The 22,945-nt window shown below is 38.1% G+C and overlaps 1 protein-coding gene across 1 annotated transcript in view; it reads left to right on the top strand.

Annotated features, from left to right (window-relative positions):
* Cd226 (CD226 molecule) overlaps positions 1 to 15,583 on the top strand; it is an 82,488-nt gene extending 66,905 nt beyond the window's left edge. Inside the window, exons 5-7 of the mRNA XM_050120313.1 lie at positions 5,397 to 5,493; positions 9,283 to 9,340; positions 11,902 to 15,583. Of these exons, the coding sequence (XP_049976270.1) occupies positions 5,397 to 5,493; positions 9,283 to 9,340; positions 11,902 to 12,015 (269 nt within the window). The 3' untranslated portion in view covers positions 12,016 to 15,583. The remainder of the gene's footprint in view (positions 1 to 5,396; positions 5,494 to 9,282; positions 9,341 to 11,901) is intronic.
* The last annotated feature ends 7,362 nt before the right edge of the window (positions 15,584 to 22,945 follow it).

The raw sequence follows: 22,945 nt of genomic DNA, 5'->3' as shown, positions 1-22,945 counted from the left end.
AGCAGGCAGACAGGCATGGCACTGGAGCAATGAGCTGACAGCTGATACGACAACCATCAGGCAGAAAGAGAAAGAGGGAGGAAGGGAGAGAGAGAAGAAGGAGGAGGAGGAAGAGGAAAAGGAGAGAGAGAGAGAGGGAGGGAGGGAAGGAGGGAGGGAGGGAGAGAGAGAGACAGAGAGAGAGAGAGACAGAGAGAGAGAGAGAGAGAGAGAGAGAGAGAGAGAGAGAGAGAGAGAGAGAGAGAGAGAGAGAGAGGGGAGAGAGAGGGAGGGGGAGAGAAAGAGAGGGGAAGGGAGAGAGGGAGAGGAGGGGAGAGAGATAAGGANCAGAGAGAGAGAGAGAGAGAGAGAGAGCGCTAACTGATGTGGGTTTCCCTTCTGTATGCTGTGAGTACCATTGGTGAATAAAGAAACTGCCTTGACCTGTTGATAGGGCAGAACTTAGGTAGGCAGGGAAAACTGAATGGAATGCTGGGAGAAGGAAGGTGGAGTCAGAGAGGCACCATGGAGCCCCTCTGGAGACAGACACCAGAACTTTAGGTGGTAAGCCACAGCCAAGTGGCGATATACAGATTACTAGAAATGGGTTAAATTCATATGTGAGAGTTAGCCAATAAGAAGCTAGATCTAATGGGCCAAACAGTGATTTATTTAATACAACTTCTGTGTGATTATTTCGTGGCTGGGTGGCTGGGACCAACGAACAGCTCTCACCCTCCAACAGCTAACTGTTAATGGTATGGGCTTTTGAAACCTCAAAGTCTACTCTTAGTGACATACCTTCTCCAACAAGTCCCACCTTTTAATCCTTCTCAAACTGTCCCACCAACCGGGTACCAAGTATTCAAACATATGATCCTATATAGGCTATTCTCATTTAAACCACAAATGGTACTGATTTAAATACCGTTGCCACATTTCAGTCACTGTAGATTAAAGGATGATGTCATGGTTCCTTAATTCTCAGAAAGCCACTTATTCCCTGGAATTTCCTTCATGTGAAACAGGAAAACATTTATGAAATAAGGATTATAAAACTAATTTATGCTGACAGGTGGTCTCTGGAAACCTGGAGTGATGTTAGAATAACAGTATCTACTTGATGTATATTTCATTTACCAATTTTGGTTTACGATGTCGTAGTGGTCTAGAATATTCTTACACATACAAATTACTTTTAACCTTCCCTAGAAGGGTGACTAGTTATAGGAGCAAGTAGCATCTATGATACAGAAGTACTTCAATGTGACATTTCAACATGACTAAAAATGGCTTATTTAGTTAATCTTAATTTGCATTGTGTGTATAAAATCTAACTATGAGTGTATAATTTGTGCTATTAACATTGTATAGTGTTGAAAATACTTAAAATTCCACTATATGTTTTATTTAAATATCAAAGGCATGCTTGGCATTGATTCTTTAATCATTTCATCACTTAACAAAAGAGATTAAATATCCTATATGAACTCTTCAAGTGAAACAAAGCAGAAGACAGGTCTAAGCTCCACATCTCTCTTCAATGACTGTGCTTTTAGTTTGATGCTAATTAATTTCATATTAGAGATATTTTTCTGTCTAATGCTGAGTTGAAATGTAGAATGACTTGATATTTCAGGATCTGTGAGCTCATACATATCTGCTTCACGTAAACTTGCTGCATGCATATTTCTTGTGCCCTAAGATTAAGGTCTAACATTTGTGTTTCTTCTTTTAATGACCAAGAAAAGAATACCTGATACTGGATGTGTGTCCTTCCTCACCTTCTCTGGTCCAGTTAGATTCTTTGGTTGTTGGTTTCTTTTTTTTTTAATGTTTTATTGATTCTTTGTGGATTTCATATCATGCATCCCAATCCCATTCATCTTCCTGTCCTTCTCTTTCTGCCCTCTGCCCTTGCAAGCTGTCCCACAAGATAAAATTTAGAAGAAAAACCAAAACCAACACAACCAAACAAAAAGCCCACATTGGTCTCAAGCAGCTCAGGCCGGCCTTAAGCTTGCTATGTATCCCAGGCTGCATTGAACTTTTGATAATCCTGCTTCCAACTCCAAAGTACTAGGATCAAAGTATTGGCCCAATGCACTTAGCTTATTATTTAGGTTCTACATTATTTGGTGCCTTCACTACCAACCTACTTGAATCTCTAACGAAGACAAACAGTGGGCTCTGCTCGTCTAGCCCTGATGGACAGAACAAGTGGTATTTCTATCATGAGTCTTCTCTAAAGGTTTATAACTCAGTCATAAATACTTGGTCTGGCAGAAACTTACCCTGGAGGGCCACAGGCCTAGAGAAAGTTATTCATTTATAAATTTTACTGACTTGCTTGAAATTGTTTTAACTGTATTTATCCTTTGTGAAAGGAGGAAAAATAATGGCTTTGTAGTTCAAGAGAGTTTTGTCCTCCTATGAATCAATACAGCATTGGAATACATGAAAAAAGCTATTAGGAAGGGACCACTGGAAACAGATAATAATTCTTTCTTTAGGAGAAGGACTTGAGGGCTGACATTATTCAACTACAGATCTATTAGCAGAACTTAAGGGGAAAAGTGAGTGTTATGAAGTATTGATTAACTCCCCAAAGCATCCTGAATGCTTTCTGTTTTTCAATCCACACAGGTCTTATGGAGGTCCATCCCTGCTCTACTCTGGCCAATCCCATAGCAGGTACATAACGAAGGCAGGGAAGGGAGGCAGGACAGCGATGGCTTCAGGCTGTGCTGGGCCAAGTGGGGCTGAAGCTGTGCTTCTCTATACATGCATTTCTGGAGGGGAAATGCTTGTTTGGTGCCTGATTTAGAACATGGCGGGGGGGGGGGATTTCAAAGCAATAAAGGTTCAACTAGTGAAATATAAAGTAAGTGTTTATCTGTCACCCTCTGTGGTCCCATTACCCAGCACATTGAGAGACTGTAAGCATTTAGACACTGAACAAAAGGACCTGACACTAATGGTCAGATTTACTGGAAAAGGCTGGTCATGGGAAACATGCTTCAAGCTGAAGCATTTGAAACTAGGATTTATGGCTGAGAACTCTGATGAAAATAGTCTAAAATCATATAATTGAACACAGCAAAAACATGATCTTAACTCTTAATGATTCTGAATCTCCTTTAAAAAGGAGTTCCCCAAATTTTGTCTTTTAAATGTCATGACTAAAATCTAACAATCATTCTGTTTTAAGAATGTAGACTTACATATACGTTTATAGATCTTCTGATTCAAAATCAACATATCATTTAGAAAATTTGGAAAAAACAACAAAAAAAGAAGAAAAATATACTTTAAACCTGTACGTGTGTATACTCATGTGTGCATGCATGTCTATGTCTGTTCAAGTGTACCTGTCTGTGTACATGGGTATGTGAAGACCAGAGCGCAGCATTAAGTGCTGTCCCTCGGGAATTCTTCATCTTACTTTTGGTAACTGGGCCTCACACTGACCTGCCCACTCAGTCCCAGGATCTGTTTACTTCTCTACTGGATATAGAGTGTGACACCACCACAGACTTTATATGGGGTCAGAAGTAAGGTCTTTGTGATATTAAGGCAAATGCTTTGCAAACTGAGCCATCTTCTAGTTATTAAAAATTTAAATATATATATATTCTCAAAGCTTAAATATTTCCAAGGTGTGCAATATAAAGATTTTGTATATGTAAATATACAGCCTGGATTACCATCACCAAATTAATTAGCACACCCCTAACTTACCTGTATTATAATCTATAGCCCTTGAACTTTTTCTTCATATAACAAAAGGTTGTACTCTTGAACATGATCCCATTTTCAATACTTCCTGCTCTGTGCCAGAAATCAAAGATTTCAGCATTTTTATATTTCATATACACTTGGACTCTTAGTATTTGCCTCTATGTGTTTGCCTTATTCACAGGACTCAACATATAGAACAACCAACATGTCTATCACTGGTGGAATAGATAAAGAACATGGTATATATGGGCAGAGCGATGTAGCTTTCAGCAGTATAAAGATGATGTCATCTGTGACACTGAGAAGAACCTTGTGCTATTCTGTTAAATGACATAAGCCAGATTCAGAAGGAGAACCACTGTATAGTTGCTCTCACTTAGTCTTATAACACGGATTAAACACGTTTAAAACTTAAAAAACATCTATCATTTGTCTTAGTTTCTTTTGAATAAACTTGGTCTAGACTCAAGGTTTTTATCATAAGAAAAGGATTCAGTGAAACTGTGACTTAGGAAGTATGGGATGTTCTGAAGAAATATGAGGTAGAATGAGTTGAAGAGATATTCTTCTTACGTTGTCATTGATTTCCAGACTGCAGTGGCAAATGAGCTGTCTAGTAGACAGCAATAAAGACAATAGGTAAACCTCATTTCAGGTTCACCCTTGCCAACAACTAATAGTGATGGGGCTCATCTCACAAGATGCCCTGAGAGTGAAAATGGATGAGGGTGGCAGTGGGCAGGAGGTCACAGAGAAACATGGAGTAGTGTCTCACCTCAATCTAGTACCTTAGAGGTGGGATTTCTCAAGCAGTAACTCATCATTCTTTCAAATATTGATTTATCACCTTGTTTGAGAGATGCAAGAATTCTGAGCACAGAAAGATGATGCTAGCGGCCAGTCAGCTATAACAGTGATCAGTCAAGGGAACAGTTTAGGGTTCCAGACAACACCAAGTCAGAGTAACATGTTTAACTTCAATATCACTTTTAAAATGTATTCAAATGTAGTATAAAGTATATTTTAAAAAATTCTGGTAAACATTTCAGAACAGCGGGCAGGCCTGAAATTAACTCCTTCATCATTATACATCTACCTAGAGTATATGTCAACATAAAATGCAGTTCTATTAATATATTACTCCAGCATTGCATTTTTTTTCTCTGCAAGGGTTTTTTTTGTATATTATAATGAAAGAGCTTATGTGTTCAATGGGTGCCATTACCACTATTGTTCTTTCTTAAGACCTATTTTTGTTACTTTACGTATATATGCATATCTGTGTAATGTATGTCAATGTGAGCATAAGTGCTTTTGGAAGCCAAAAGTGTCAGATTCTCAGATGCGCAATTACAGGCAATTGTGAGCCACTGTGTAGATGTGTGTATCCTAGCACAGGTCCCCTGAAAGAGAAGTAACCAGTGAACCATCTTTTCAGCTCCATATTCTTGTTGTTGAACCCAGTTTAGTAAAGGAAGTAATAAAAACCTGTGATAGTCATAAGAATTAAGGAGGATCTTAAGGAAAAATGCCTTTCTCCCCTTACCCTGTCCTATTGTTATTAAATTCTTTGAGTTTGATTTTATCCTGTCATGATTATTGGATCCTTTCTTCATTTTCCCTCCTTTTTTGGTGGCCTTAATTAAATTACTAATTCATGCCTTATTTTTTTCTAGGTGGATCCAATAAACATTTTATACTTCCCATTGCTGGAGGATCAGTTTCACTGTTGCTGGTTATCCTAATTATAATCACAATTATTTTTTATAGCAGGTGAGTAAAACACATTAGCCTGAGTCCTATTTGCCTAGGATAATTCTGATATTTATGGTTCTCTATGAATGATTCAACAACTTATCAAGCTGATTCAGGATATGTGTGTGTGTGTGTGTGTCTGTGTGTGTATAAATTTCTGTTCTTAAACAAGGCCCTTCCTTTCCCTCCTAGCTCTCCCATGAGCACTACTGATTTGCCTCATACTTAACTTTAACTATCTTGAATAACCCACACCATGTTCCAGCTGGAGTGTTCTCTGCCTAAGGGAGGAAGGGCCCCTATCTGAACATGGATATTTTGCATGTGTGGAAAGGCACAACCACTTAACATGGTTGTTTTGATAAATGAATACACAAAATTTCATTCTTTTCTTGCTGATAAAGCACGCATGCGCGCGCACATACACCCATTAATTTGGTTCTCCAGTAGGTTTATATGTCCCGTCTCCAAATATGATCTCTGACCTCTACCTCTTTTACATTCACCTGATTTTAATAACTCTTTCACCCTCCCACTTTGCTCTCTGACAAACTTTCTCCTTCTAAGCTATTGATTTTGCCTACTCCTTTGGAAAATAGGATTGGTGATGTCATTCCTAATTGATGGACGCTTGTATTATCTTCTCCTAGACACCAGAATAATCTTAGAACTCATTAACCAAGTCATTGAAGTTGCCTTGCTTCTTGACATCAGCATCTTTATTTATATTTTCCACATTACTACTCCCCCAGTGTGCTGATTAATTTTGTTAAAGTTGGAACAATTGTAAAATACTTTTAACATGTCCAACTCATTGTTCAGAGGAGAAGAATTTTGCTACAAAAATATAATTTCTCTCATTTGGTCTCAATCTTGTGCTTCATTCAACATGCAAGACACTTGTCCTCTTTCCCCATGCTAGAGATCTGTCCTCTTTTGATGTTCCTTCAAATAGATATGATGTCACGATCTGGAATCTTTTTGTCCTCCTAATCTGCTGTTCCTTGAATCTTACTTTGTGTTTTAATTCTTCGTGTGATTTCCATTTTTATCCTCCACATCTATGTATGATAATCATAATTTGGGAATTTTGTGAGTTTTCATTTCTAGCTTTCAAATGTATTTAGCACTAATATGTCTAAACAGTGCATATTCAATAGGTGTTTGTACAAGTACTTTGAGACACAGGGAAGTTTTTCTTTACCCCCACCATGGGTGAACTTAAGTTTTTTTATGACCAAGTTGAAGTAAAGACCCCCCCCCCAAGCATACTGCTCCACTTTAGTTTATAAAAACTTGCAAAGGGCAGAGACCACAGGAGGAGCAAGTAGGGACAAGCAGCACAGCTGAAGCAATGAGTGGCAGCGGGGGCCTCTGGAGGGTCGCAGGTGTTGGACATGATAGGTTTTGCTTCCTGAAAATGCATTACGTTTACCTGAACAACTAAATTGAACCAAAGAGTATATAACCTTCCCTGGTTAAATGTTATAAAAAGATTAGTAGGCTTGACTGAATAATAGTAGGTGAAAAACACAAAAGAAAGGGCGCTGTTCGTCCTACCTTGTCACACGTCTGTCTTGGTTGTTACTTCAAATGAAAATGCTTTGAAAGCTGACCCAAGGGTTATAGCAATGACCCAGAGTCCCACGTCTTGCTGTTTAGAATAATTCCGCAGCTTCAGATGTGCTGAGTTGGACAGGAGCCAAAGCAAATCCTCACTTTACTCTTGACACCTAGTCATCTGTGATTCTGATGTCTTTGGAAGCAAGTCTTCTGCTTCACGATAACAATAGTGAATGAACATGACCAGGGGAAATACAGAGTGTCAGAATGAAAGGAGCCAAAGTTTATACTTGAGATGGACATCTTTCTTTGTAAGATGATATATAACATTTAGTGAAAATGAGTTGCTTATTTGTACATTTGATAAAAATGTGCAGATTATGTAATGTGTTGATATACTGGAAACTCATTTTTTTTCAGCATTGAAAAAAAGTCACATACTGGGAAGTACCTTACAATTAGACAAACCAGGGCAACTCTTCAACACAAAACAGTCTTTGGTATATGTACTAACTATATTATAAAGGTAGGAGGACTGATTATAGAGATATTGATCTTTTGTGTAGCAAATAGCACAACACAAGTTACATAAAGAAAGCTTTGATATCTAAGCCAAATTCTTTTTTATTCACCACATGTTCTTGTCTTATTTAAATATTGGTAAACATACCCACAGACAGACATATGCACTCAGAGACACACATGTGCATACACACACACACACACGGAGACACTCAGTCACACACCTACATACACACCATCATTCTTATGAATGACAATTTAACTGGCCAGAGGCATAGAACCATCCAATAACAATCATAGCACGTATTTTCTTAAAATATAAATATATATAAATTTACTTACATAAGCTTAGGAGAATGTTAATTATACTTCATAATTTACACATAGAAGGAGTAAATAAATTGAGGTATAATTCCTTAAATAATAAAAGCCAAATAAACGCACATAAAGAAGTAAGATTGTACTGAGATCATAGGGCTACTTCCAAGGAATTCCAAGTATCCACTGTAGGCAATAGCTATTACTGAGCAGCTTTTAGAAGGAATATCTTGCTTTCAAATTTTCTACAGAGGAGTTGAAATTGTATTTTTAAACAAAAAAAAAAAAAGAAAAAGCATTTTTTTTCACTTCTTGCGTTGAATCTGTTTTTGCTTTAGTTCAGTTAGAATCTTATCTGGAGAGAGATGACAAGGAGGGAGCCATGATACCCCATCACAGATCTTTCAATAGTCTTGGCTGTGGTTATTTCTACACATTCATTTGGTATATCTTTTTTTTTTGTTTCTCTTATATTTATTCTTTTGAAATTTTGCAGAGAACTTTGGCTTTCCTAGGTGAGTGTGTTGCACACGGTGTCTCTGGATGGTCTGTTCGTCCAGGTGACTCAGCGTGGGGGAGCCTTAGAGTCAGGTGGAGGACTGTGGCTTTAACTTCAGCACCACTACTAACCAACCATGAGAAGATAGGCTAGATGCTATTTCCCCTCCAAGCACTTTCCTATTCTCTTAGAGCTTTGATAAACTCTAAATAAAATAATGCACTGGGTAATTTATAAGACCTATGAGATTTTAAGAAACTTAAGTCAATAATTATTGTCATCCAATTAATGACAGTGTTGACATTTTAAAGAAGATTTAATTATAGAAAACCTTTAAGTCCAAAAGCTGTACCGTTTGAATACTAATCCACTATATAGTATTTTGTAAAACCATTGATTAGTTATTGTCCTTTCCATCTATAAGCACATTGGAAAAGGTAAGTATGTTATTCTTTTTATTGCTGTGACAAACGTCTGGAAAAGCAGCCCTAAGGAAGAATAAATTTATTTTGACTCACAGTTTCAAAATCATGGAAGGGTTTTTGAGTCATCCAGTCATGTTGTATCCAGTCAGGAAGCAGAGGGAAGTGATTCTCGGTGTATTTTCTTCTTGTTATGGAGGCTTTGGGGCCACCAAAGGATGGTGATACAGCATGAGTTTTCATTCTTCAGATAAAATTTCTAAAAATCACACCAAAAATATATTTTCGTGATGATTTTTAATCCAGCCAAGCTGACACTCGAACCATCAGAGTAGAGAGCATAGATATAGAGCAACTGTTTATAGCCACAACTGTGTTTTCACAGGAACACAGTGGCTGGGGACACAGCAAGGAATTGAGCAGAAGGGATAACTAGGGCTTGAGTACAGTGTCTTAATATTCTTTGCTGAATTTGTGTTCTAGAAGGAGAAGGAGACAGGTGAGAACACCGCTTAAAGAGCCCAGCGATAAACAGAGTAAGGTAAGTTGATTGTCAATGCTCCTACTTGTTGAAAAGTCTCCCGTAAGAGCTTTCTTTTTTTATTTTCACTTGTCAATCTTATTGCTTATTTCCCTTTTCATGATCTTGAAATGACATTGCTTGCAATTCAAGTATCAACTAGCTGAGGAAATAGTTATTCTCTTATTGTTAACAACTCTGAAGCCAGGATTTTAGAAATTTTAGTGTTAAAAATACTACACGCCCATAGTTCTAGCTCATGGAAAGCTGAGGCAGGAGGATTGTGAGGAAAATAATAGAAATTATACTGAAATAATTAGTGACCACTACACATTACCAAAATCTGCTTTCCATTACACATTGAATAAAATTGGTAGTTTAAAACAACAGACATCTATTCTTTCATGATTTTGAAGCTAAAAAAAAAAAAGCACCAGAAGGATGGCTATTTCTGAGGTAAAATTGGTCTTTTCTATCAGCTTCTGGTAGCTTCCTGCAGTTCTCCACAGCCATTGACTTGCAGATACACCCTTAAATCTCTCCTTGTGCTCACATAATGCCTTTTTTGTGTTTGTCTGGATGTTCTTGGCTCTAATAAAGGTTCTGGTCATATTGGACCAAAGGCTGACTTCATGTTCCTTACTTCAGTTTAACACATTAACTTTATCTGCATAAATTTTGAGTGTGTGCATGTGCATATGAAGGCAAGCTTTTTTGCCAATATGTGTGTGTGGGGGGGTGGTTTATGATGTCTTCTATTTTCCTTTATATATCCCCATATTATTTTTTGAGACAAAGTCTCATTGACTGAGGGCCTGCTACTTTTGCTAGATTGGCTGGCCATTGACTGAGATTTGTTTTAAACTCCTAGTACTTGGGTTACAGGGATCAGGTGCTGGGAATCTGAATTCATATGCTAATGTTCTCCCACTAAGTAGTTAGCTTCTAAGCCATTCACCCACCTTCTTAGTGTTAACTTATCTGCAAAGATCTTTTAAAACATGTTAAATAATGAAGCTTCTAAAATGACATTTTAGAAAATAAACTTATTTAATTTACATCACAACTGCAGTTAGTTTCCCCTTCTTCTTCTCTTCCCAGTCATGTCCCCCCCCCACTCCTCCCTCTGTTCCCAATACTCAATCCACTTCTCCTCCATTTCAGTTTAGTGAATGGCAGGTCTTCCATGAATATCAACAAAATATGGTGTATCAAGTTACATAAAGATTAAACACCTCCCATCTATTAAGGCTGGGTAAGATGATCCAGTATAGAATCAACTAACCTGGGCTCATAGAAGCTCATGGAGACTGAATTAACAACCAGGGAGTCTGTGTGAGACTGACCAAGGTGTTCTGCATATATGTTACAGTTGTGTTTGTGTAGGTAGTCCTCTTGTGGGACTCCTAACAGTGGGAACAGGGGCTATCTCTTGTAGAGACATTTTGAAAGAGGCATCTAGTCAACTCAACACAGAACATAACATTTTACGTCATAAGGTTATTATGAGGGTTAAATTAAATTAAACTACATAAAAGACTCTGAAGCATAGCACACACAAAGAAAGGTATAATGAATGACTTTCATTGATAGTATTATCTTTGAATTAATTTTTAATTATAAGTGCTCAAATAGGTTATAAAATTACTAAATTGTCAAGTGTGTTGCAGGATTGTGACAAATTATAATTTTTTCTGTCTTACTCTTTATGCTTCTGCCCCCTACTGTTTAATTGAAAGGATGGAAACTTCCTTAAGTGTTTGCAGATAAAAGGGGGGCTTTTTTATGCTCATTGTCTTTAATTTTAATTCAAATATCTCTCTTTTAGTAGTAAACTATTATATTTTTAAGTTTAACTATAAAACATTGCTGGAAATTGAATGCTCATATGACCCCCTAAATTCACATATTGAAATCATCAACCCTCCAATGTGATAGTATTTGCAGGTGGGGCCTTGCAGAGGTGATTGGGTTATAAGTGTGAAACCTTCATTAATGGCATTAGTGTTTCTATAAGAAGAAATGGAAAGAGTTTAGAAAGCCAGATATCTTTGTTTGCTTGTTTTTATCCAAGAAAAATTTTGCACAGGAAGAAGGAAGATGATCTGCAACTCAAGAATCAAACCCTCAGTTGATATTTGACATCGGATTTTATATACTTTAAAATTGTGAGAAGTAAATGTTTGCTGTTTAATTAAGCCACTTAGTCTATGCTATTTTGTTATAACTGCCTGAACTAAGACATTTTCCCAAGTGCTATCCAAAATGACATCAATTTTTCTTCCCTTTAATTATTTGCAGTCAAGTTCTACATGGCTAAAAGGATAAGCTCTAAAAAGCCTCTTGCAATCTGATATGTGTGCTGCAGACTTCTTAATAATCTATCAACTTAACTTTCCTCTTTTATGAAGTATTGGTCTTTGGAATTTTTTCCCCCGATTGACTCATGATTTACTTCTTGGAATCAAGTTCAAAACTAAGATGTCTTGTCTTAGTTCATCTGCTATCAGGGTTTTAAAGATTGCTTTTATTGGATGCTGAAATTCAGTGAGCCACTCAATGTTTTGCTATTTATTTTGTAGGTAGCTACCAACTGCAGAAGTCCCACGTCTCCCATCCACTCTATAGATGACGAGAAAGAGGACATTTATGTTAACTATCCAACCTTCTCTCGAAGACCAAAACCAAGATTCTAAACTGTTCTTCTGGCCTGAACACATTAATGATGACTTTTATGGCATAGGTTTTTAGTCTTTTTTTTTCAACACCAATATCTACTTTGATAACAATTGATTGAATCTATGTCATTTACTATAAAGAAACTTTAGCACCTATGAATATTTTTGATAGAGATGCTTTAGAAAATCCAGATCTAATTAGCTTATATGTACAAGAAAACTTGTCCCATGCTACAAGGTGTTCTTGTTGTGTTTGAAATTAACGGTGGGCATAAGCTTCTCTCCGAATCCTTCCTACAGTGTTAGTTTCATTTACGTACTACTGATCCAGTTCTCACGCTGCTTCCCTCGGATGCTCCCATGATGGTTGTCAGTGACACTTGACAGGAGTTTTTCAGGTCAAATATAAGAAACAAAGTTGATTATTCACTTATTAGTAAGAAGAAAGTGATCTCAGTTATGGGTTCTCTTATAAAACAAAGGCAGTGCTAAAGCCTTACTGGGAAATTCCAAGTATTGTAAAAAGAAGGAAGAAACGGACCTAGAAGTCATTTCTAACAAATACTGACTACACAGACGTTACTCGTTAACCAGCTGACAGGTAAGTAGGCTGCAACATCAGCATCACTCAAAGGAGTACACGTAAAGATGGTCAGGAATGAAATGGGTGTGAAATATGTCTCTTCCCTTTCTAGTTTCAAATAAATTTATCTCAAATTCTATAGAGAATTCTTGCCCTCCGCCAGGGCTAGTCTTCTATAAAATGGGATGCTCTAATAAGAAATAATGCTTTTGATAATGGTTTTCTACTTTTGATAATTATTATAATATGTAAATATCTGAATTAAAAAACTTGTAAAAAATGAACACATAAAAAAAATTGGTGACTGTAAGCAGTAGAATTCAGAAATGTAGGAACTCAAGACCAGTGAATTTGGAGAATGTGAGGGAAGAGGAAAAGGTGTCACAGAATAGTAATATGTGAAAGAAAACTTGTGCTTCAGAGTTTGAACTAGCTCACCCCTACCAACATTGCTGTCTTTGAGAGAATGCACCTGGTTCTGTTACTTATTTATGAAGCTAAATACAACTATAGTTATCTCCAAACCATGGTGGTCATTATCAAATAAAATGGTGTTTAGTATTTAAAAGACCCATTTCTTATCTCTAAAGAAATTTAAAGGATCATAATCTTTAAATCTTCATTGCAGAAAGCTTCCTTTAAGTTTCTGGTTTGTATATTTTTTTACAAATTTAAGTGAAACAAATCTAAATGCTAATGCTGTTGCAGTGGCTCTAAACTGTAATTCATAGTTTAAAGCTAATTAGTGGATATTTCATATTTTTGTCCTTAAATACCATACATGATTAATAGCCCAATTATTTTCAAACTACAGAAATTCAGAGGGAAATAAAAGAAAATGACCATTTCTTATTTGTGCCTATGTATTTACTCAAGAATGGTTAGCTCAGATTCTAACTGTTCATTTGAAGATTATCATGTCGCCTTTTGTGTACAGTTTCCATATGTCGGTGTGCCAAAGTTGGAAGACAATTAACAGAAAACAATCAACATTTGAAACCACCAGAGATTATATGGCTGTACAGATTAGATTGATGGTGAAACAACTTAGTACTGTTCATAAAATAAATAGTTATTTTCTGTAATTGTTAAATACAATCAAAATACTGCTTTCTAGATTATTTGGGTGCTCAAGTTTGCAATGTCTAAGTAAGGGAGAGGCAATGCTTTTATAATTGCACTATAAGGAGATATAAATAGACACATAGTGGTTAGTGATTTGTATGAAGGGTCACTTAAGTAGCAAGAGAGCCCCAAGAATATTGGGCATTTTCTCTGTTGTTGTGGGAATTCACATGCTTCTCTGAAAAAAAAAATACTCCCTCAAAATATATTTAATATGCCCACCTTTCCTTTCTATATGTAGTTACCTTGCGGAATTTTGTAAATGGAAGTTTCTGTCCTGTCCAATCCCACAACTTTTCAGTCCCAAAGAAACACACAGAGGCTTATATTAATTATAAACTGTTTGGCCTATTATCTCATGCTTTTATTAATTAGCCCTTACAACTTAAATTAACCCCTTTTTATTTTTTGAGACAGTATTTCTCTGCAGTATTGGAGCCTGTCCTGGAACTAGCTCTTGTAGACCAGGCTGGTCTCAAATTCACAGAGAACCACCTGCCTCTGCCTCCCGAGTACTGGGATTAAAGGTATGTGCCACCACTGCCTAGCTAACCCATAATTTTTGTCTATGTTTAGCTACGTGGCTTGGTACCTTTTCTCAGTGAGGCATTCTCATCTTGCTTCTTCTGCATCTGGGTGGCAACTGTGTCTCTCTTTTCTTGTCCCAGAATTCTCCTAGTCTGGTTGCCCCACCTATACTTCCTGCCTGGCTACTGGCCAACCAGCGTTTTAATAAACCAGTAGGAGTGACAAATCTTTACAGTGTGTAAGAGCATGATCCCACAGCATATTTTAGTATTTATCAGGAATACTTCCTACAACCTCCAAACTCCCCATAGCTCTGTTATGTTGACGAAATGATGCTCATTGTCTCTCTTTACCCAAGAGAGCACTTTAACTGTAATCTTTGTATCCTACACAATTCACCAGATTTCTAGAATGTGAGCCCTCCAAAACTTTTTGTGCATATTGTTCTGACTGGTAGAAGGGTGGTCAAAACTGAGTCAAGAAAAAAAAAGATAAAGGTCACTGATGAAATACAATTTTGCTTTTGTTTATCTTTTTTTATTTGGTGCTGCTTTGGAGTCAGATGCTTTCTGGAGTTGTTTTATGTATATAATGTATACCAGTATATAATGCAACATTAAGTGAAATATGTGTGTTTATATTAAATGCTGTTATTCTAATCTCTACATTAAAGTAAACAGTGAAATGAACTTAATTTTGATTAGGGATAGAACACTTCCTTAGGCACTTACAATAAATATGTATTCAATGTGTTGTATTAGACTGATGTTGAACTTTATTTAAATGCCTTCATGTTAATGTTGAGAAAATATATTATAAATCTCTTTTCTCTTTTATTCTTTCCCATTTTTCTATTACTGAGGATTGAACTTGGGGTTTTTAAATGTCAGACAAGTGCTCTATCACTGACCTATAACTCCAGAATATAAATTAAAGTTTAAGTATTAAAACTTATTGTTAAGATATTATACATTAAATATCAACTTTGAAAGATAAAGCAAAAAGCTAGGAGGTTTGGTTTTTATTTTAAACATGCAAGTTTTTTTAGTTTGCTTACAGAATTATATTAAATAAAAATAATATCCTTATTACGATAATTTTATAAATTAGGAAAGTCCACATTATAGTTAGAGATCGGTTTGCATAGTTTTTATTTTCTATGTTTAAAGCACTATCATTGTTTATGGTGCTGTTAGAAAATAACTTATTTCGGGCTATTAATAACTGTCTGATCCTGATTTGTTGCTTATTGTCCTTGCTATAATTATATGTTTGGTTAGAACATTTTCAGTTTTACTTTCCATTATCTAAGACTATGAATTTTTAGCCATAAAACAATTCTTTCCCTTGATGAACTGTAATCAATTGTTCTGAATGAATAAAATAGAGTTCTCAATGATCACTCATTTTCATTTGCTACTGAAGAGCTTTATGAACAATGAACTGAAAGAAATAAACATGTAGAGAAAATGCAGAACAAATTTTAATCATGGAAACTTTGTAACTTTTATCTCAAAGCAATATTTTGTATATTTTACAAATATGTGTAATTCAAAGAGCAATGTAAGAATTTTCTTTCTTTCTTTTCTTTTCTTTTCTTTTTTTTTGTTTTCTTTTAAGGGGCCAGAAATGTATTTTATACCAGGCGACGGTGGCACTTGCCTTTAATCCCAGCACTCAGGAGGCAGAGGCAGGTGGTTCTCTGTGAGTTCAAGACCAGCCTGGTCTACAGAAAGAGTTCCAGGATAGCTAAGGCTACACTGAGAAACCCTATCTTGAAACACCAAAAATAACAAGAAATGCATTTTATTCACTTAATACCCATCATTTGATTAGGAAAAAAACTATTTGTGTGGGTATAGTCATCTTACAGGAATGGAAGGTATGGTTGTTAAAGGAATTTTATATATGTTGACTACCATTCTCGGGCTGATTTCCAAAATATATACAGAACTCAAAACTCTAGGTATCAATAAACCAAATAGTCCAATTAAAAAATGGGATGCACGTCACAACAGAGAATTCTCAACAGAAAATCTCAAAATGGCTAAGAAACACTTAAGGGTATGCACAATATCCTTAGTGATTGTGAAATGAAAATCAAAACAACTCTGAGATTCTATCTTACACTTGTCAGAATAAGATCAAAAATAAGTATCAGCTCATGCTGGAGAGGATGTGGAACAAGGGGAGCACTTTTGCATGCTGGTGATAATGTAAACTTTTACAACCATTTTGGAAGTCAGTGTAGTGATTTCTGAGTGAACTGAGAATCAATCTACCACAAGACCCAGGTATATCACTCTTGGGCATATGCCCAAAGGATGCTCAATCATTCCTTAAGGACACTTGCTCATCTATGTTCACAACAGCCTTATTTGTAGTAGCCAGAACCTGGAAACAGCATAATATGTCCCTTAACTAAGAAATGGATAAAGAAAATGAGGTATACACGTATGCAACGGGGCATTACTTAGCTGCGAAAAACAAAGACACCAAGAAATTTAAAGGAAAATGGATGGAACTAGAATAAAATCATCCTGCGTGAGGTAACCCCGACCCAGAAAGACAACCATAGTATTTCTCACTTATAAGTGGATTCTAGCTGTAAAATAATGGATAACTATGCAACAATTCACAGACCCAGAGAGACTAAGTAACAAGGAAAGTTCATGGATGAGATGCCCAGATTTCCTTGGGAAGGGAAAATAGAAGAGGTTTCATGAGCAGAAAAAGGTTGGGAAAGGATAGGAACATGATTGATCAGCTTGGGGAAGTGGAGAGAGACAGTACTGAAAGAGACTACTGGAAAGGGGAGGGCTTTTGGGGGTCAGATAAAAACCTGACATAAGAGAATCTCCTAGAAATCTGTAAGGATAACCCCAGCTAAGACTCCTATCAATAGTAGATACACAGCCTGTATGTTCATGGGTAGAGGACCACAAATGTTGCCAGCCTCTCAGAGTCTTCTTCCCTGAAAGAACTGATCCTTTATCATCTTCTATCAACTACTAACTAGCTAAGGATGGGACTCCATAAGCCCACTCCCCACCCATGCTGGGATTTTGGTCAGTTTGATCCAAATAGGTCTTGTTCATATTATCACAGCTTCTATGAATTCATGCGTGCAATGGTTCTGTCATGCCTGGAAAATTCCCTTGTAAATGCTCACTTATACTGGCTTTCACAATTGCTTTATCCTCTCTTCCTTTATGGTTCCTGAGTCTTGGGAGAAGAGGGTATCATATAGATATACCATTTAGAATTGAATACATCACTGTTTATTGTTCTTCAAAAACTAACCAGCTGTGAGTCTCTGTATTAATGTCCATCTCCTGCAGAAAGAAACTCCTTTGATGAGGTTTGATCACTGTACTACTTTATGGATAGAATGATAAAAACTTTGAGTGCAGTTTATTGTTATGTCCATGGAGCACAATGATAGCATCGTTTCCTTGTAGGACTTTTGACCTAGGCAGTTATGGCTTTGTTCACCCAGTTAGTGGTACCAGGCATGAGTTTCATCTTGTGAGAATGAATTAAGTTCAATCAGAAATCAGTTAGTTACTACCATAACTTACATGTCATTATTGCCCCCAGTGAACATATCTCACTGGGTGATTGTTGCTTGCAGGATTCATAGCTGGGTAACACTGTTGATTACTTTTCTCTGCCAGTTGCATGCACAGCATCTTCTAGCACTATGAAAGCAAAGCTAACCATCAGGGATGGTGCTTCTGGGTTGGTACCAACTTGGCTTCTTCATGTACTGTGTTTCAAATATGTGGTGTCGCAGCAAGTTCTGGAGAGTAACTAACAGCAGGGGAAAGAGCCTGTAATGTGTACACGAATGGTTGTCGATAGAAACCCAGTTCTTAACATCTGGAAAAGAGGTAACATATACCTGGCAATGGGCTTTTTATTTGTTATCCTCTGATGTCTGGGGAGGCAGTGTCAGCCTCTAATAGGATAACCCCATTTAATTTTTTTATGTGTATGTGTATGCATATTATATATCTTAAGAAGCTTCTGTAGTAGGTTTCCACGTGGCATTTTCAAGGGACATTAGCGTTAGTTGCTCCTCTCTCTACCTTTTCCTCTAGGCTCTCTGCCCAGTCACTCTCCTCATTTAGCCCTTCCAGGTCCGTTATTCCCCTTACCCTCTTCATTCTACCCGAGTCTATCATCCGTCTCTAGTGCTGGTGACACTTAATAGTTTCCTCCTTCTAAAATTACTCCAGTTTCAATACATATATCTAAAGATTCATAGCTACCATCCACATATAAGACAGAACACATGAGGCTTGTCTTTCTGGTCTGAGTTTCTTAATTCAGCATAATCATTTCCAGCTCTATCTATCTTTGAATTGCATAATCTAATTTTTCTTTGGAGTTGAGTAGCATTTCATTGTATATATGTGAAATTTCACAGTCTATTCAGACATCGAGGCTGTTTCCATTTCCTGGCATTGTGAACTAAGCATATGCAACAAGGATGAGTCAGAATCTCAGCAGAAATAAATAGAGTCCTTTGCAATAAACCTTGGAGTGCTTCAGATGAATCCTGTGGTAGATATATATTTAGATTTTTGAGGAATGCTCACACTGATTTACACATGGCTATACTAGAATATATGTCCACCAACAATGGATAAGTTTTCTCCTTTCAGCACACTCATGGCAACATTTGTTAGCACTTATGTTGTAGTTTTTGTTTTTATATCTTAGCTATTCTAACTTGTAAATGATGAAATCTCTACTTAGTTTTAATTTACATTTTCCCTGAAGGCTAGGGATTTTGAGTACTTAAAAAAAACTACTTTAAAGCTATTTGTATTTCTTCTCTTGCAAACTCTCACTTTAGTTTCGTGCTTCAAGTTTTAGTTAAGTTGATTCTTTTTCTTTTTTACATTTTTTTATTGCTTCTTTGTGGATTTCGCATCATGCACCCCAATTGTACTCATCTCCTTGTCCCTTTGATGTGTCCTCCACCCTCGCAACCTCACACACCCCTGCAAACTAAAATACAATTTAAAAAATACAAAACCCGTGAATCAAAACAGCAGCGACAACCACAAAAATCTTGTCGATGAAATTGTAGTTGTCACAGTGAGTCACAAAGGACACCATGTAGTAATATTTGCTTGCAAATGCTCAGTTCAATGAGTCATTGGTCCAGATAGAGGTCTCTGGCTTCTGCTGTACTATCAATTCTGGATCCTTAGTGGGACCCTCTTTTATATCCTGTTGTTGCCCTGTCTCACGGAGAAACTGAAGCTTTGGATCTGCAGGTCCAGCATCTTCATTTACCCCAGCAGTTCATAGATGGGGTGGATGTTGTGGTGGGCCAGCTCATAGCCGTGGAACTGGAACTGGGCGGTACTGAGTTGGTCAACTTGCCAATTCTCTTACTTCCTCACTACCAGGGTAATCTCTCCAGCACTGCCTAGGCTAGCTTACCCAATGCTGCAGGCAGCAACGGGCAGGGCCATTTCTCCTGCTTCATGCCCTCTGGTAGACTCATCCTGTATCCACACCACCAGGGCCAAAGGTGTGGGGCCTGGTCTCCCAGGTGCTGAATCTGGTGAGGGGCAGGACAAGCTCTCTAGCTCTCACCCCTCTGCTGCCAGCTTGACTGCCTGCCATGGGTGACAAGGGGTGAAAGCATGGGAGTGTATCTCTCCCTTATCCACACCCCTGAACCAGAGACGAGGAGCAGAACTAGCTCTCTTGCTCTCACACCTTCAGGGCTAGCTCATTTGTACCCCTGCCACCAGGGCCAGCCTGCTGTGGTGCATGGGCAAGGTGCTGTTTTCTCTACTGATGCAGTCGGTGAGGGGCGTGGCCAACTCTGTGCAGCCTTTGGATATCAATACAATCCTAGGCGGCAGCTCAGGCTAGGAACATCCACATGGCATTTGGTGGTAACATGGGCCATGGACATTGACACAGACATGATCTGGGACTTCACCATGGCTTTAGGTGGCTTTGCAGGCTACTCATATCAGGCTGTTCCTCTCCACCCGCATGTCTCCAGATCCACCTCTCTTCATAGAGCTCAAACTGTTCTGCTTCTATTTCTTTCCCGTCTCTCTACTCTCTACTTGTACTTTGTAGTGGCCCATGCTTCACATAGGCATGTATTGGGTGGTGTCTCTGAGTGTCTTCCTGCCTACTCTTCATGGCATTGGGTGGGGCCTGAGTTTCTTCAAGTATTTGTTCAACCTAAAACTTCCAAAGGAAATAAGTCTCTGGCCAAAGTTGAATGCAGCATGGTAAAACTGTCATTCAACATAAAGCCATCCGGTCTCATGGTTGAACCACTACTACAACCAAGTAGGGAGATTAGCCTATAGGTCAATGATGAGAAGTAAACACACAAGGGCATGCCCAGTCAGTTGTATGTCTGAAGATACAGATCTTCTTCCTGGGCTAGGAGGCAGCTCTGGGAGTCACAGACATCGATAGAGTGGTTTGTTTTCTCAAAAGAAGAAGGCATAGGTAGGATCACTAGCATTTGTATTTGTTACTGGTTTTATTGAAAGGCAGTGTAATCCACCGTTTCCCAGGGAGCAAGAGCAGCACTGTCTGCTGTCCGGTTTCGCTTCATAGTTCACAAACCACTCATCTTCCTTTTCTCCGCCACCTGTTTGCTCATTTCTTTTCCTCCATCCCTCTAGCATCTACTTACTTCTTACTGTGCCCCGCCTGGTGCAGGGTCACAGTGTTGTCTTTGAGATTTGCAGTGTGCTTGCTGGGCCCAACAAGGACTGAGACCTTTGTGTGGTCTCTATACTTTTTGGCATTCCCAGATATTTTGTGGACCCATCTCTGTCCGCTGTGTTGTCTAGGGGCTTCCTGCCATTGAGGGTCTGTTTCTTGATGATCCTAGTCATGGTGGTGGCTGGGCTTAAGTGCCTCTCTCTCCCTGTTTTTCATAGTCTCCTCTCTTTGCATCAGTGATGTGGGATTCTCCTCTGAATGCTATAAATATATTTTATTACATTGGTTAATAAAGAAGATGCTTTAAGTGGGGCAGAATACAGCAAGGCGAGAAATCCAAGATGAGGTAGAATAGGAAAGAAGGTATAGTCAGGGAAAAACCATGCTGCCAAAGTGAGAAAGATGACAGAACCTTCCTGGTAAGCCACAGCCTCATGGCAATACACAGATTAATAGAAATGGTTAATTTAAGATGTACGAGCTAGTTAAAAATATGCCTGAGCCATCAGCTAAACAGTGTTGTAATTAATATAGTTTCTTTGTGATTATTCGGGTCTGGGCAGCTGGGAAACCAAAATGCAGACTCAGTCTATACAGAGCTCCTCTCTCAGTTCTGTCTAACCAGGCTGGAGGAGAGGTGCCAGAGTGCTCACTCAGGAGAGATCAGGGCCTTGGCCTAAGCAACAATCTTCCTAACCACCCAGAGACTGGAACGTGATGGTCAGCCTCCAGGGCTGCCAGTGGCATCTTGACTGCTGGATCTACTCTTTTTCTTGGTGTTTTGTTTTCCGAGCCCATCTGTTTCTATTAGATTATTTGTGTTAGTATAATATAAAGTTTAAAAGTATGTCCTTATAATTCTCTGAATTTTCTCAGTGCCTATTGTACCATTTTCATTTTGTGCTTAACTTTATTAATTTGACTCTGTTCTCTCTTACCATTAATTTGGTTAAAGCTTTGTCAAATTTGTTAATCTTTTTGTCTTGTTTTATAATGTTGTTTGAGGCCTTTTGTTTTGTTTTTAAGAGTTTTGAAATTTTTATTTATTATTTTCATGTCTATGGGTGTTTTGTCTTCATGAATAGCTGTACATTGTGTGCCTGCAGTGCCCATGCAGGCCAGAAGAGGTGTTAGTTCACAGTGGACCTGAGTCTCGACAGTTGAGAACAGCCACATGTATCCTCTGGAAGAGCAGCCATGAGTTCTTTTTTTTTTTTTTTTTCTTTTTCTTTTTTTTTTTTTTTTTGGTCAGTGTGATTAGGTAAGGTTGAACCAACAGGTACAGCCTAATAAGTTTACATAGCTCTACATTCCCTAAAAAGGAGTATATGTTTATTATTAACTGATCGCAGTAGAGATCCATATAGTTCCGTATTTATGTTTTAGGAAACGGCACAGCAACTCCTGTGAGCCAACCTCACAGCACAGTGTGAACTTCCCCAGTTCACAAACTGTTCTCTTAATGCAGACTGACAGTGGATTCTTCCAAATAGAATCTGATTTGTTGACAGTTATGGTATCAGAATCGGGAACCGCCAAAAGACTCTTCCTGAGCCCTGAGACCAATACATAACCAGAGGCCGCTGCTGATTGAGGGTAACTGCTTTGTCCTGAACCAGAGTTATGGGTGTGCCTTTCTTGGCACAAGCCCCGGTCCGTTTGACTCAAGCTTTCTGACTTTATTATGAATGCCTATGTCTTGTTCCTGTTCCCCACAAGTCACCTATTTATAAAAAGGAAATCTGCCTCCCCGGGCTGTTAGTAGAGCCACTGACCTTCTACAAATTGAGTAGCTTTAGGGAACCTAATGCTCTGAGAGCTTTTCTCCACCTTCCTCAAAACCCAGTTTCTGGGGCTGGAGAGATGGCTCAGTTCTCCCCACAGGCAGCTGATAACCTTCTGTAACCACAGATTCAGGGACTCAATGTCCTCTTCTGGTTCTGCTGTGCTAGGCACCCACATGGTGCACAGACATACACTTAGGCAGCA

Source organism: Alexandromys fortis, unplaced genomic scaffold, assembly GCF_014885135.2.
Source record: "Alexandromys fortis isolate MF-2015 unplaced genomic scaffold, M_Fortis_MF-2015_v1.1 scaffold_179, whole genome shotgun sequence".
In the NCBI taxonomy this organism is placed as follows: domain Eukaryota; kingdom Metazoa; phylum Chordata; class Mammalia; order Rodentia; family Cricetidae; genus Alexandromys; species Alexandromys fortis.
The sequence above is the reverse complement of the archived record's forward strand: the minus strand, read 5'-3'. Positions and strand labels throughout refer to the sequence as shown.